The sequence below is a fragment of the Drosophila yakuba genome, chromosome 2R, assembly GCF_016746365.2.
Source record: "Drosophila yakuba strain Tai18E2 chromosome 2R, Prin_Dyak_Tai18E2_2.1, whole genome shotgun sequence".
Classification (NCBI taxonomy): domain Eukaryota; kingdom Metazoa; phylum Arthropoda; class Insecta; order Diptera; family Drosophilidae; genus Drosophila; species Drosophila yakuba.
In genome coordinates, this window is record NC_052528.2 from 332,994 (window position 1) to 344,742 (window position 11,749).

An 11,749-nucleotide genomic window follows, 5' to 3' on the forward strand; every position below is an offset into this window, starting at 1 on the left:
CCCGCGTCGCTCTCGGTGGCGTATCCGTGCCGCCTTGACTGGACTTAGGATCTTATGGGGCGGGGTGTATCTTCCGTAAGGTCAGCTGGAGCGTCTCCCCGAACCACCTTTGCGACCACTGACTCCACCGTCCCTTCTTGCGTAAGCCAGGCACTCGTTGCCCTTGCCAAAGGACCAACCTGCAGGCTTGGCCGGGGCTGAGGATGTTATGGGGTAGGGTGTATCGTCCGTAAGATCATCTAGAGCTTCTCCCCGAACCACCTTTGCGTCCACTGACTCCACCGTCCCTTTCTGACCACGCCAGGTCCTGGTGTTTGCTTGTCCTTCGCTGGTCCTTCCTTGCGAAGATCCTCTTTGGATGCGCGCTTCGGCGCACTTGTACTTTCACTTGTTCGCGTCGCTGGGTAGCTCTCCACGCACTGTTCCGGATCGGCTGTCTGCCCGTGTGGCACTCCGCGTACTTTCTTATTGAATGTCCGCGTACTGTGTGGCTGTAGGGCTCTTCGCGCCTGCGCCGTCTCTTTTATAGCCCTAGCTCACTCGGGTACATGTTCCAACACATGTCCCATTAGTTTACGGTGCGTCCTCTTTGTGCTTGTCCAAAGTCCGCACCGTTACCGTTCGACCTTTGTGCCCTTGGCCGACTCGAGTCCAAGGTCCAGCGCGGTACCGTTAGTTCACGGTCTCTCCGCTTTGCCGGGGTCCAAGGTCCATTGTTTACCGTTTGACCTGACCGACCTTGACTCTTCTCGCATTCCGGCCGTCTTCGCTGTTGATATGCCGATCTCCTGCACCCGGATTTATGGGGAGTTTTAAGACTCCTCACAATTATGTCTGCGTTGTTCATTATAGCTCTTAGACATGAAACATGTCCGTAATGTGGTCCTGCAAGGATGCTGAGAACACCATGATGTCGTCCATATAAATGTGACAACATATACCTAACAACTTCCCAAAAATTTTATTCATCAGGAGATGAAAGGTTGGAGGAGCATTGTTCAAACCGAACGGCATTCGGACGTACTCGAAATGAGGGAGAAGGCCGTTTTCGGAATGTCCTGAATGTTCCTGATGATGTCCGCTTCCAACGTCGAGAAGTACTTAGCTCTACCTAGGCTATCCAATACCTCATTGAAGATCTATCCTTAATCACCTTCTCAATCAACTTCCTATAATCCACTACCATTCGTCATTTTCTTTCACCTGAGGCATCCTTTTTGTAGACACCAGCCAGACTGGAGCACTTCACGGTGAATGGCTATATCTAATTACCTTCTGGTATAGTAGCTTTTCCAACTGTCTTCTCACCTCTTGTCTTTCCTTAAACGCATATCTAAAGGGTCTAGCATATATGGGAATATCGTCCTTATTTAATGCTGTCCAGTTGTCCAGGCAAGTTGTCCCCGTCTTTGTGAAATATTCCTGGGTACTTCCTACAAATTCTGTGAAGCTCTCCGAGCTCCTCCTTGCTCAAATAGTCTGTTTTAATCTTGTCAAACAGAACGCTACTATTTCCGTTCCTTTCCTCTTCTATAGTTTTTAGTTCGAAATGTTTTGTGATCCTAAATTCAACAACATTTATCGGTTCCTCCAAAAATAACTCCTGGTCCTATTCCGCATAATTCGTCACCTCTATCAAGCTTCGTCCTGACACTGTCCTATAGATACCTTCCGAAATCTCGATGTCCTCTTTTAATATGGTTCTGTTTATTAAGAAGTCCCCATCCTTCAATCGCACCGGAAAAGATATAACCCTTTTCGATTCTGCTTCTATTGTATACAATTCTGATGGTCTATAGACCTCAAAATTAATCTTTTGTTTCACATTTGCTACCTCAAACCTGGACGGTCCCGAATTGTTTGAATTCTTGGACATCTGCCTTCTGCGTTTGTTGGTTCAATCGCTAGCTGTCCCCTGCCATTGTTGTTGTCATATCCATTATTATAGTTGTGTTATAATTGTTACTATTATAGCCATTTCACTGCCCATCCCGGTTTATTTTGTTCTGAATCCATCTGGAGTTTGGTAATTGCTATATGGTCTTTGATAGCTTGCATCCCATCATTGGGTATGCAACTCCGAAGTCCGACCATCCATTTTTGTTTGGTAAGGCAAACGGCATTGGAAAAGGAGGAGGATTGTTTTCTCCCCACGGGTACTGCGACCAAATGCCTGTTTTCCTGTAGGCGGTTAGCACCATCTTCTCATACCATTTAATTTTTTCGCTCCTTACCAGTAAACTGTTCTCACTGGTCTTGGCTAGACTCACCAAGGCCTTCTTTAGTGTCATAACTTCGTAAGGAGATGAGGGTCGCCGCTGGGGCGTTCTCCCACACCGGAGAACTGCTGTGGTACGCGGGGCCGTTCCCCGAACGGGGCTAGAAGAGAGAGTCTCGTCCGGGAAAACGGCTGCGGTATGCGAGGCCATTTCCCGAGCGGGGCTAGAGTGGGAGAAGTCTCATCCGGGAAAACGGATGCGATGCGAGGGGCCGCTTGCGAATGGGGCTCGAAGGGGGGAAGGAGACTTAGGGAGAAAGGATTGAAATTGTCCTGTTTTCGGTCTTATATATTCACAGTTCTTTATTTTTATATTAATCCCTAGAACTAGTCGCTGTTAATTTCTCTACACACACACACACAAGTTTCCCAGTCAGGGTGGTCGGCCCGAGGCCCGGCTCACCCCAAATTTACTCCTCCGGGATGATGACCAGCCTATACATGATGGCCGCCAGTCTCAGGTGTCCTTCGTCCTTATCCTCCGGTAATCGTCCAGTCGGGGCGGTCGGTGTACCACTCCTGTTCACGTAACCACTGGTATTGTAGATTCCCGGGGGGGCATCCATTTAGCTCAGCGGTCTAATTCCAACTCCTCGATCGGCGGGCCGCGGCCGCACAAGTGTTGTCGCCCGTGTTGCGGGCCTGATGTTGCGGTGTTGCTGAGCCCGTGTTGCGGAGCTTGGCCGCCGGTGTTGCGGGCCTGATGTTATGTGCTTAGTTTATGTGCCCATAATCTTTTCCTAGTTTATTATTCCTACTTATATATTACCCTAAATTCCAAACCCTATTCTAATTATCCTAACAATTATCCTACCAATTAGCCCTAAGCCTTAATCCTACCAATTAACCCTTCCAACCAATATATCTCTGTATAACCATCCCTAAGCTAGGCAGGCACTGTGCGTTACGGTGCGCCGCCTAATACATGTGAATGGCTACCACACTATCCTTATAATCAACTAGACTCGTCCTCATGCTAGGCAGCTGCCCAGTGTGTTACAGTGCTGCTTCTTCTGCTATTACATAAGAAGGTTAGCTCTTTGGCTTCCATAATTTATTGCCTTAATTAATTAGCATTTTACTTTATATCATTTCAGCTTAACTTAATCCAGCTTTCCTTATATTATTATTATTATATCCGTTACTCGTAGAGTAAAAGGGATTCGTTGAAAAGTATGTAATAGGCAGAAGGAAGCGTTTCCGACCATATAAAGTATATATATTCTTGATCAGGATCAATAGCCGAGTCGATCTGGCCATGTCCGTCTGTCCGTCCGTCTGTCTGTCCGTATGAAAGTCGAGATCTCAGGAACTACAAAAGCTAGAAAGTTGAGATTAAGCATATAGACTCCCAAGACATAGAAGCAGCGCAAGTTTGTCGATTCATTTCATTTTTTCATTTTTGTATTAGTCTTGTAAATTTCTATCGATTTGCAAAAAACTTTTTTCCACGCACACAAATTGCCAAAAACTGTCAGCACTCTATTCACTATTATTCCTTACATCGCTATTATTAGAAAAATCTGCATATCCTTGGTCGTCACGAATTTAGTTGACCCGTCCTTAGGCCTTCGACTACCGACTGCGCCAGTTAACTGCCACGTAGGTTCGAGAGTGGAGTATTGAAAGAATGATTTGGTGGTGGTTTCCAAAATTAAACGTCTGCTGGAGTTTAGGTTCAAAATCTGAATGAATCTTTATATTTCTTCTCTCATACTCTACAACTTGGGTTGATACATTGTGCTTACTCTAATGTGCTGATCGACAGAAAAGTGGAAGTGGAGCGGATGCTATTCTGTGTTGTCAAGAGGTTTCGGGTGGCCCGATGTTTGTATCGATTCAGCACTTCGGTAAGCTGACAGGATTTCGGTGACTGACTCCAACGAAGACTTGTCCAGTTGTCCATATACCTTGTAACGAACTGATTTTATTTATCTGCTCGCTACGGAATACGTGCGGCTAGCTCAGTAGAGTTTGTGCGTTCGTCCCACCAAATTTATATAATAACGTGATCACCCGGTTACCAGTAATAACACTCGCAGTTTCGTTCTCGGGTCTTTATTTAAGCTCAGTTTACAATGCACTTTAATTGTCCGGACGCCTCTGCTCTCTCGTCGTAGCGTCGGACCTTCGCCTGGTATTGCCGCTGACGCGCGAGAAGGAAGGTCGAGGGCTTAGGGAAGCGTCACCGTTCTCAGACTAGGGTGAACAATTGGCGGGCTCTCAAAGGCATACGCCTCGCTAGCCACAACCTCTTGTCCCTTGCTCTGTCCCGGCCGGTCCCGCCAGACGCTTGTTCAGTTCCTTCCGACGCACCGCGCTATCGCCCGGATACGCCGCAGTCCCTGTAGCAAGACGCCCAGTGAAAGACGAACGTTCCACCCTACCTTTCTCTCCTGTCGGCGCGGTCGGACCTGGATGTCCTGCTCGGCGGCCTGGTTCCCCTGTTTTGCTGCTTTCGTCGTTCAGCACTTCGGTAAGCTGACAGGATTTCGGTGACTGACTCCAACGAAGACTTGTCCAGTTGTCCATATACCTTGTAACGAACTGATTTTATTTATCTGCTCGCTACGGAATACGTGCGGCTAGCTCAGTAGAGTTTGTGCGTTCGTCCCACCAAATTTATATAATAACGTGATCACCCGGTTACCAGTAATAACACTCGCAGTTTCGTTCTCGGGTCTTTATTTAAGCTCAGTTTACAATGCACTTTAATTGTCCGGACGCCTCTGCTCTCTCGTCGTAGCGTCGGACCTTCGCCTGGTATTGCCGCTGACGCGCGAGAAGGAAGGTCGAGGGCTTAGGGAAGCGTCACCGTTCTCAGACTAGGGTGAACAATTGGCGGGCTCTCAAAGGCATACGCCTCGCTAGCCACAACCTCTTGTCCCTTGCTCTGTCCCGGCCGGTCCCGCCAGACGCTTGTTCAGTTCCTTCCGACGCACCGCGCTATCGCCCGGATACGCCGCAGTCCCTGTAGCAAGACGCCCAGTGAAAGACGAACGTTCCACCCTACCTTTCTCTCCTGTCGGCGCGGTCGGACCTGGATGTCCTGCTCGGCGGCCTGGTTCCCCTGTTTTGCTGCTTTCGTCGTCCTGGGTGGCGCGGATCTTCGTTATGGGCGCTTGTCGCGTGGGCTGAGAATTGTTGTCGTACGCAGACTCACGGAAGCTCACGGCTGTGATTCCCAAGGCATACGCCTGTGGAACAGCAACGCGTCACCCCACGTCTGGTTCGGACTGGCGGCGCCGGTACCACGCCTGCTTGGATTGCACGGACACACCAGGCTATCGCCTGGTTCAAGCACGCGATCTCCTACACAGTCCACCGGGTCTACACCACAATCCCTGCCGCTTCCTCTGGTGCCCGCTTAGATCCGGCCTCTCCTGTCGTTTGCCTCCTGGCTACTCGTGCTTCGTCGTTTGGACCTCAGCTACCTGCGTCTCAGTTCGGAGACCTTCTCGTCCCGAACGTCTTGACGTAGCGATCTTGCTCCTTGGTGACTATCACGGTCGTAGCTCCTCTGCTGACTTCGTTCTACGTTGCTGACTCGTACACTTGCTTTCCTTGACTGTCAGTCCCGCTTTCAGCGCTCGGCCTGTTTATATAGGCCACCTCTAACGGTTTATCCCTTTGGTCTCCAGTCTCCGGATCCAAAGTCCAAGATTTTACCGTTGGCCGGTCCAAAGTTCGATTTGTCCCGTTAATTGCCTTTAAGCCTGCTGACTCTCCAAACTCTCTTTTCAGCAAGTCCGGAGTCTCCATCCTCTCTCTCTCCATTTCCCGAGTCTCCAAACTCTCTTCCTCTAGAGTCTCCAAACTCTCTTTCTCCAGCCCAGAGTCTCCAAACTGTTTAACTCCTCACATCTCCCCCTTTCTTCGGGAAAATTTAAAATCCGGTCCTGCGGTTACCGCGGAACACTCTTGGGATTCCGTCAACGCTCACAGCTCCGTCTCGAATTCCACAGCGCCGATCTCCTTTGAGTGTATTCCTCGTTCTTAGCTTCAAACTTGCCGCTCATACGTACTTCCGTGATGCTTCTTCGTTCTACGCTCTTCTTCCCGCATTCCACATTTTTTGTCTTCTCGTCATCTGGTCACACCATTTGCCGTTGATCGATTGTTACCGATAGATCCCGATAACTCCCGTTGGGGCGGCGTTGCCACTTGGTGACCCTGGTATTTCCGTAGTGTGACCCGTCATGTGCTGCTTTTTCCGATGTTTTTGCCCATCGATTGACACTATCGAGTGCCGATCGATCGCCTTGTGATCGAGGCGCCCCCTTCCCTAAGCACATGGTGACTCCGCAAATGTTGACGACAGAAGGAATTTTAGGTAAGTTTTTCTCTTCGAAATTTCCCTTTTCCCTTCCTTCATTCCACTTTCTCTTGGCAGCTTAGGACTCTCTTCGGACCCCCCCCCCCCCCTCGACGGACCCCGATGCCGCGGATGACTGCTTTCTCTTCGGGATTTCGCCTTCGGCATACACGTGAGTGCTCTATATACGTTTTCCTTCTCTTGTGTTTGCGCCTGCTGACCTCCTGCTCTTCCTTGCTGCAGATGGCCTCGACATGGACCCCCTTTTCCTGGAGGAGGACCGGCACTCGCGGAAGGACTCCTTTTCTGGCCGCCCTTCGACCCACACGTGAGTTCCTGCCGGTGCTTTTCACCTCTTTCAAGTGCTCACTAACTTTTACTCCTCTTCTCTTCCAGATTTCGCCCATATGAAATTCTTTTGACATGCTGTAAATCCTATGCCAAAATATACCCTATGTGTTGTGCGCGTTCGTGTGATCCGTCCCTTTAAATAATGTGCTACGTGTTTTCTTGTGTTTGCTTTTTGGATTCCTTTTTGTTTTATTATCAACTCCGGGCGGGATCAGCTACCCGGACACTCGTTCACCAGCCCGAACAAACGGATCCCCGTCGCCGCTACCCTCACTCGAAACCTCTTATTTCCGCGGTGCAGGACCACGCACCGGCGGCTACCTCGGCGCTTGGCGTCCCGGATTACCGGCTCCTCCATGACTCCCGCGGGCCATTCCGCCTCCGGAATTGGAGCCCACCGCTGGACCTCCGACGCAGATGCCATCCGCACCTAGGACGGCCGGGATGCGGGTACACCAACCGCTGGAGCGGATGACTGCCGCTGGAGTCCGGGCCTTGGGGTGTCCTTGGGTGATGGCCACACCCATGGCCCCTTCTCCAGCTCGGCCGTCGTGTCCGGGGTTGGCGGAGCCCCACCGCCATGGACCGGCGCCTCTTCTTCCTCAGGTCCTTCGGGGGTAACCGGCCAGGTCCACGTGACGACTTGTTGCCGCCATCGTCTGCCTCCTTCCGTATACTCCCTCACTTGGTGCGACTCCCTGGCGTGCGGGATCGGAGGGTCCTGGTCTCCCACGGGGTCCTGGGGTTCCGGGTGGGTTGGTGGAGCCGTGGGTGGACGGGCGGTCGGCAACGGGTTGGGTGGGGGGCTGGGTGGCCAGTGCCGTGGCCGGGGCGTAGGTGGGATCCACGCCGACGCTATGGGTGACGGGGGTGGGGACGGCTCCGGGGTCTCTTCCTTTATCACTTCCTCCGAGTGTATGTACCGCGGAGTGGCTGGTACCTCTCCCCCTTTGCCACCGGCTTCTCCCTCCTCGTGCCAGGCGACCAGCTCCCATGCCGCGCACTCCTCCTCTGCCCTTTCGAGCTCCTGGAGCCACCTTCTCTCCTCCTCCTCCTTGGTCCTCGCTCTCTGCTGGATTTCGTGCCTGGCCGCCATGGCCGCCATGGCCGCCCGTTGCTGCATGCGGACGCGCGCTGCCTTGGCGGCCTCATACTCCTCCCTCGCTGCCATCCGTTCCGACTGTGGGGCTCCCCTGGCCGCCACTCGGTCGGCCTCCAGCTTCCGCATCTTCACGATGGCGTTTGCCATAGCCGCTGACGTCCCCCCGCTCCCTCTAGGGTTCTGTCTGGCCTCCTCGAACGCCGGCGCGGTCCCCGGAAGGATCCGGTTATCGGCCCCGCTCATGGCCCTCTTCAGCCGCCAGGTCCTCCTTTCCTCCTTCGGGTCCTCCTCCCACTCCAGCTCGCTTTCGTCTGATGTGACCACGGGCTCCGGGTCCTCTCCCCGCTCGTCCTCGGCACCGCGCCTTGGAGTTCGGGTGGGCCGAGGATTAGGCATACGCCTACCCCCCGACCGTCCTTGCCCCTCGACGGGTCCTTTGACCTTCTGACACCTAGCGGCCAGCCTCGTCGTGTGGTGCATCACGGTAGTTGCGCTCATTTTGGTTGTCGAACTTCTTGTGACTTGGGCCCTTCGCTCGGCCTCCCATTACACCTCGGTTTCGCTTCTCGCCTTTTAGACCTTTACCGTTATGTCCCACGGTGGTCTACGTCGGCGTCGATCTCTTCCCACCAGCAGATAGAAATCTGCTCTCTGGTGCTGGCGTTTCTGGCCCGGCCTTTAGTCTGACTTTGTCGGTCTCCGACTCCAGACGCTCGTTCTTACGGTACTGTTTCCTTGACTCTCGTACCGTCTCTCTTCTTTCTTCGGGATATTCAACGAGCTTATTGCCCGGTTGCATGGCCTCTTTGTCTCTAAGTCCTGGCCCCGTAGTCTGCTACTTCATTCGTGGGTTTTTTTTTGTTGTTGGAGTCGGATCGGGTCTCCTTCTGTCCCGCTTCCGTCGGGAATGTTCACTGGTGCTCTGGTTCGCTCGTGGCCTGCCTTCGTTGACTCTCGCCTTGGCCTGACGCTAGAACGGTTGTTGGCCTTACAGTCTTCACCCGTTGACTCTCGCCCTGGCCTGACGCTAGAACGGTTGGCGACCCTCGTCCGTTCTCAGGTTCCGTTGTTTCTCCGCTTCCCGCCGTTAGTGGCCTTATTATCCCCTGGTTTGGTTGTTGAGGCAATATTCTGGTCCGCTCGTGGTCCGCCTCCGTTGACTCTCGCCTTGGCCTGACGCTAAAACGGTTGTCGGACTCGCCGTCTGTTCCGTTGACTCTCGCCTTTGCCTGACGCTAGAACGGTTGTCGAGCCTCGTCCGCTCTCAGGTACTGTCATCTTCAACTGGAATTGGAGCCCTACTCTTCCCTGGTGGTGGTTGTCGCGGCAACACTCTGGTTCGCTCGCGGTCCGCAGCCGTTGACTCTCGCCTTGGCCTGACGCTGTAATGGTTGTCAGACTCGCAGTCTGCCTCCGTTGACTCTCGCCTCGGCCTGACGCTAGAACGGCTGCCGAACCCAGTCCGTTCTCAGGTGTTGTCGTTCTCCTGCATGCCTTCCGATGGATCCGACTCCACGTTCTGGCCACCCTTCTCCTCCTGATCCTGCTGTTTTAGGTCGCTGACATGTACCGTGCGTTCCTTTTTGTTCGTCCGGTGGCGAATCTTACATATCACCGGCGATATGAAATCCACAATTTGGTACGGTCCATCGAACCTCGGAGCTAGTTTGGCCGCAAACCCTTCAGCCGCTTTAGACAAATGGTGCTCCTTGGCCCACACCACTTCACCGACGCTTGGCTTCCACTGCCTTCTCCGCAGGTTGTAATGCCTTGCTTGGTTCTGGGACACCCTCTCTAGGTTCCTGCGCACAATCTCGAAGACCTCCCTCATCTTCTCAGCGTTTCCTTCCGGTGACTCTGGTTGCCTTCCCGTACCTAGCGTTTCTCTGTCATAGAGTGCGTTCGGTAGTCTTGGCTCGCGGCCCTGTGTCAAAAATGCCGGTGAGTATCCTGTGGACTCCGAAACACTGGAGTTCACGGCCAGCATGATTTCGGGCCACCTTTCATCCCAATTCCTCTGGTTCTGTCCGGCAAACTGCGCTATCATTGTCTTCACCGTGCGGTTTGCTCTCTCTGTCGGATTCTCCTGTGGGGTATACGGTGCCGTAAACTGCTGCTTTATCCCCATGTCGTTGAGGAACTTCTTAAAAACCCGGCTCGTGAACTGCACGCCGTTGTCCGTGATCACCACCTTCGGTACTCCAAATCGTGAAACTATGCGTTCCCTGAACGCTTTCTGCAACGTTTCCGCCGTGGCTGTTCGCAAAGGCACCAACTCCGTCCACTTCGAAAACCTGTCGATCAGTACCAACAACATACTGTTTCCGTGTTTCGACCTCGGTAGTGGTCCGACGAAATCGGCGCACACTGTCGCCCAGGGCTCCTCCGGAATCTGTGTCAGCATCTTTCCCGCCGCCTGTCGCTGATTCGGTTTGAACCTGGCGCAGTCCTCGCACTTCCGAACGTAGGCCCTTGCGTCTCTCTGCATTCCTGGCCAGTAGTACCGGGCTGCAAGCCGTGCAATCGTCTTCCGACTGCCTACATGACCGGCTCCTGGGGCGTCGTGGTTTTCACGCAAGACCGTTTCTCTCAGCTGCCGCGGAACACATAGCTTCCAGGTCATTACATCTTCGTTCCCTGCTCTATGCGGAATCTGTCTGTAAAGGGTGCTACCCTCACACACGTAGTCTGGGAACTTTTGAGGCATTGCTTTTAGTTTTTCTCGCATTTCCTTGATCCAGCTGCACTCCGCTTCGGCCTCCTTGTCCTGTGTTCTTCTCAGCATGTCGGGTTCTGCTGAGACCGACTCTGGCAGTGGCTGCCTCGACAATGCGTCTGCTACCACGTTCAACCGGCCTTTCCTATATGCTACCTCGAAGTCATACTGCTGCAGCTCCAACGCCCATCTGGCAATTCTTCCCGAAGGGCTTTCTATGCTGTTCAGCCACTTCAGCGCCATATGATCCGTCACCACCTTAAAGTGGTATCCCTCAAGGTACGGCCTTAGCTTCCGAATAGCCCACACAGTTGCCCTTCTCCGTTGTCGAGTAGTTTTTCTCGGCTCCGTTTAGGGTCCGGCTAGAGTATGAAATGACCCTTTCGTCATCTTCTGTATCCTGCGTGAGAATTGCCCCAATCCCGTAGTCACTGGCGTCCGTTTGCAGGATGACCGTTCTCCCGAAGTCGGGGCACGCCAAGACTGGGTCGGTAACCAATCTGGCTTTTACCTCCTCGAAGGCTTGCTGGTGGTCCTGTGACCATGTCCACTTGGTACCCTTGCGGAGGAGGTCGTTGAGTGGCCTTACGATGCGCGCGAAGTCAGGCACGAAACGTCGGTACCACGATGCGACTCCAAGGTATTGCCTCAGTTCTCGGACCGATGACGGTGGTTCTAGCTGGGCTATCGCTGCTACCTTCTCTGGGTCCCTTGGCTTGTGACGCGGTGTCCTAGGTACAGAAGTTCTTGTTTGAAGAACTGGCATTTTTCCGGGTTTTTTTCAGGTTCGCTTTCTTCAGGCGACTGAATACCTCCCTGAGGTTTCTCTTGTGTTCCTCTAGGGTGCGGCCAATCACGATGATGTCGTCCTGATACGCAAATGCATGCGGCGACATTTCCGGTCCAATCACCTGATCCAGGGCCCGTTGAAATGTGGCCGACGCGGAGTGTAACCCAAATGGCATCACCTTCCATTGGAACAGCCCT

The 11,749-nt window shown here is 53.0% G+C and overlaps 1 protein-coding gene and 1 long non-coding RNA gene across 2 annotated transcripts; one reads left to right on the top strand and one right to left on the bottom strand.

The window, feature by feature from the left end:
* Nucleotides 1–6,385: 6,385 nt before the first annotated feature.
* Nucleotides 6,386–7,087, top strand: LOC122319536. Its single transcript, XR_006245141.1, has 4 exons — nt 6,386–6,611; nt 6,672–6,765; nt 6,837–6,921; nt 6,990–7,087. It is a non-coding gene; the product is annotated as an uncharacterized LOC122319536 (long non-coding RNA).
* A 287-nt stretch (nt 7,088–7,374) lies between these two features.
* Nucleotides 7,375–8,544, bottom strand: LOC122319527 (actin cytoskeleton-regulatory complex protein PAN1-like). The gene has a single exon (XM_043206910.1). The coding sequence runs from the start codon at nt 8,542–8,544 to the stop codon at nt 7,375–7,377; it is 1,170 nt and encodes a 389-aa protein (XP_043062845.1).
* Between the last annotated feature and the right edge of the window lie 3,205 nt (nt 8,545–11,749).

Coding starts and splice junctions, on each gene's coding strand:
- LOC122319527 (XM_043206910.1), bottom strand. CDS start 8,544: ATGAGCGCAACTACCGTGATGCACCACACGACGAGGCTGGCCGCTAGG.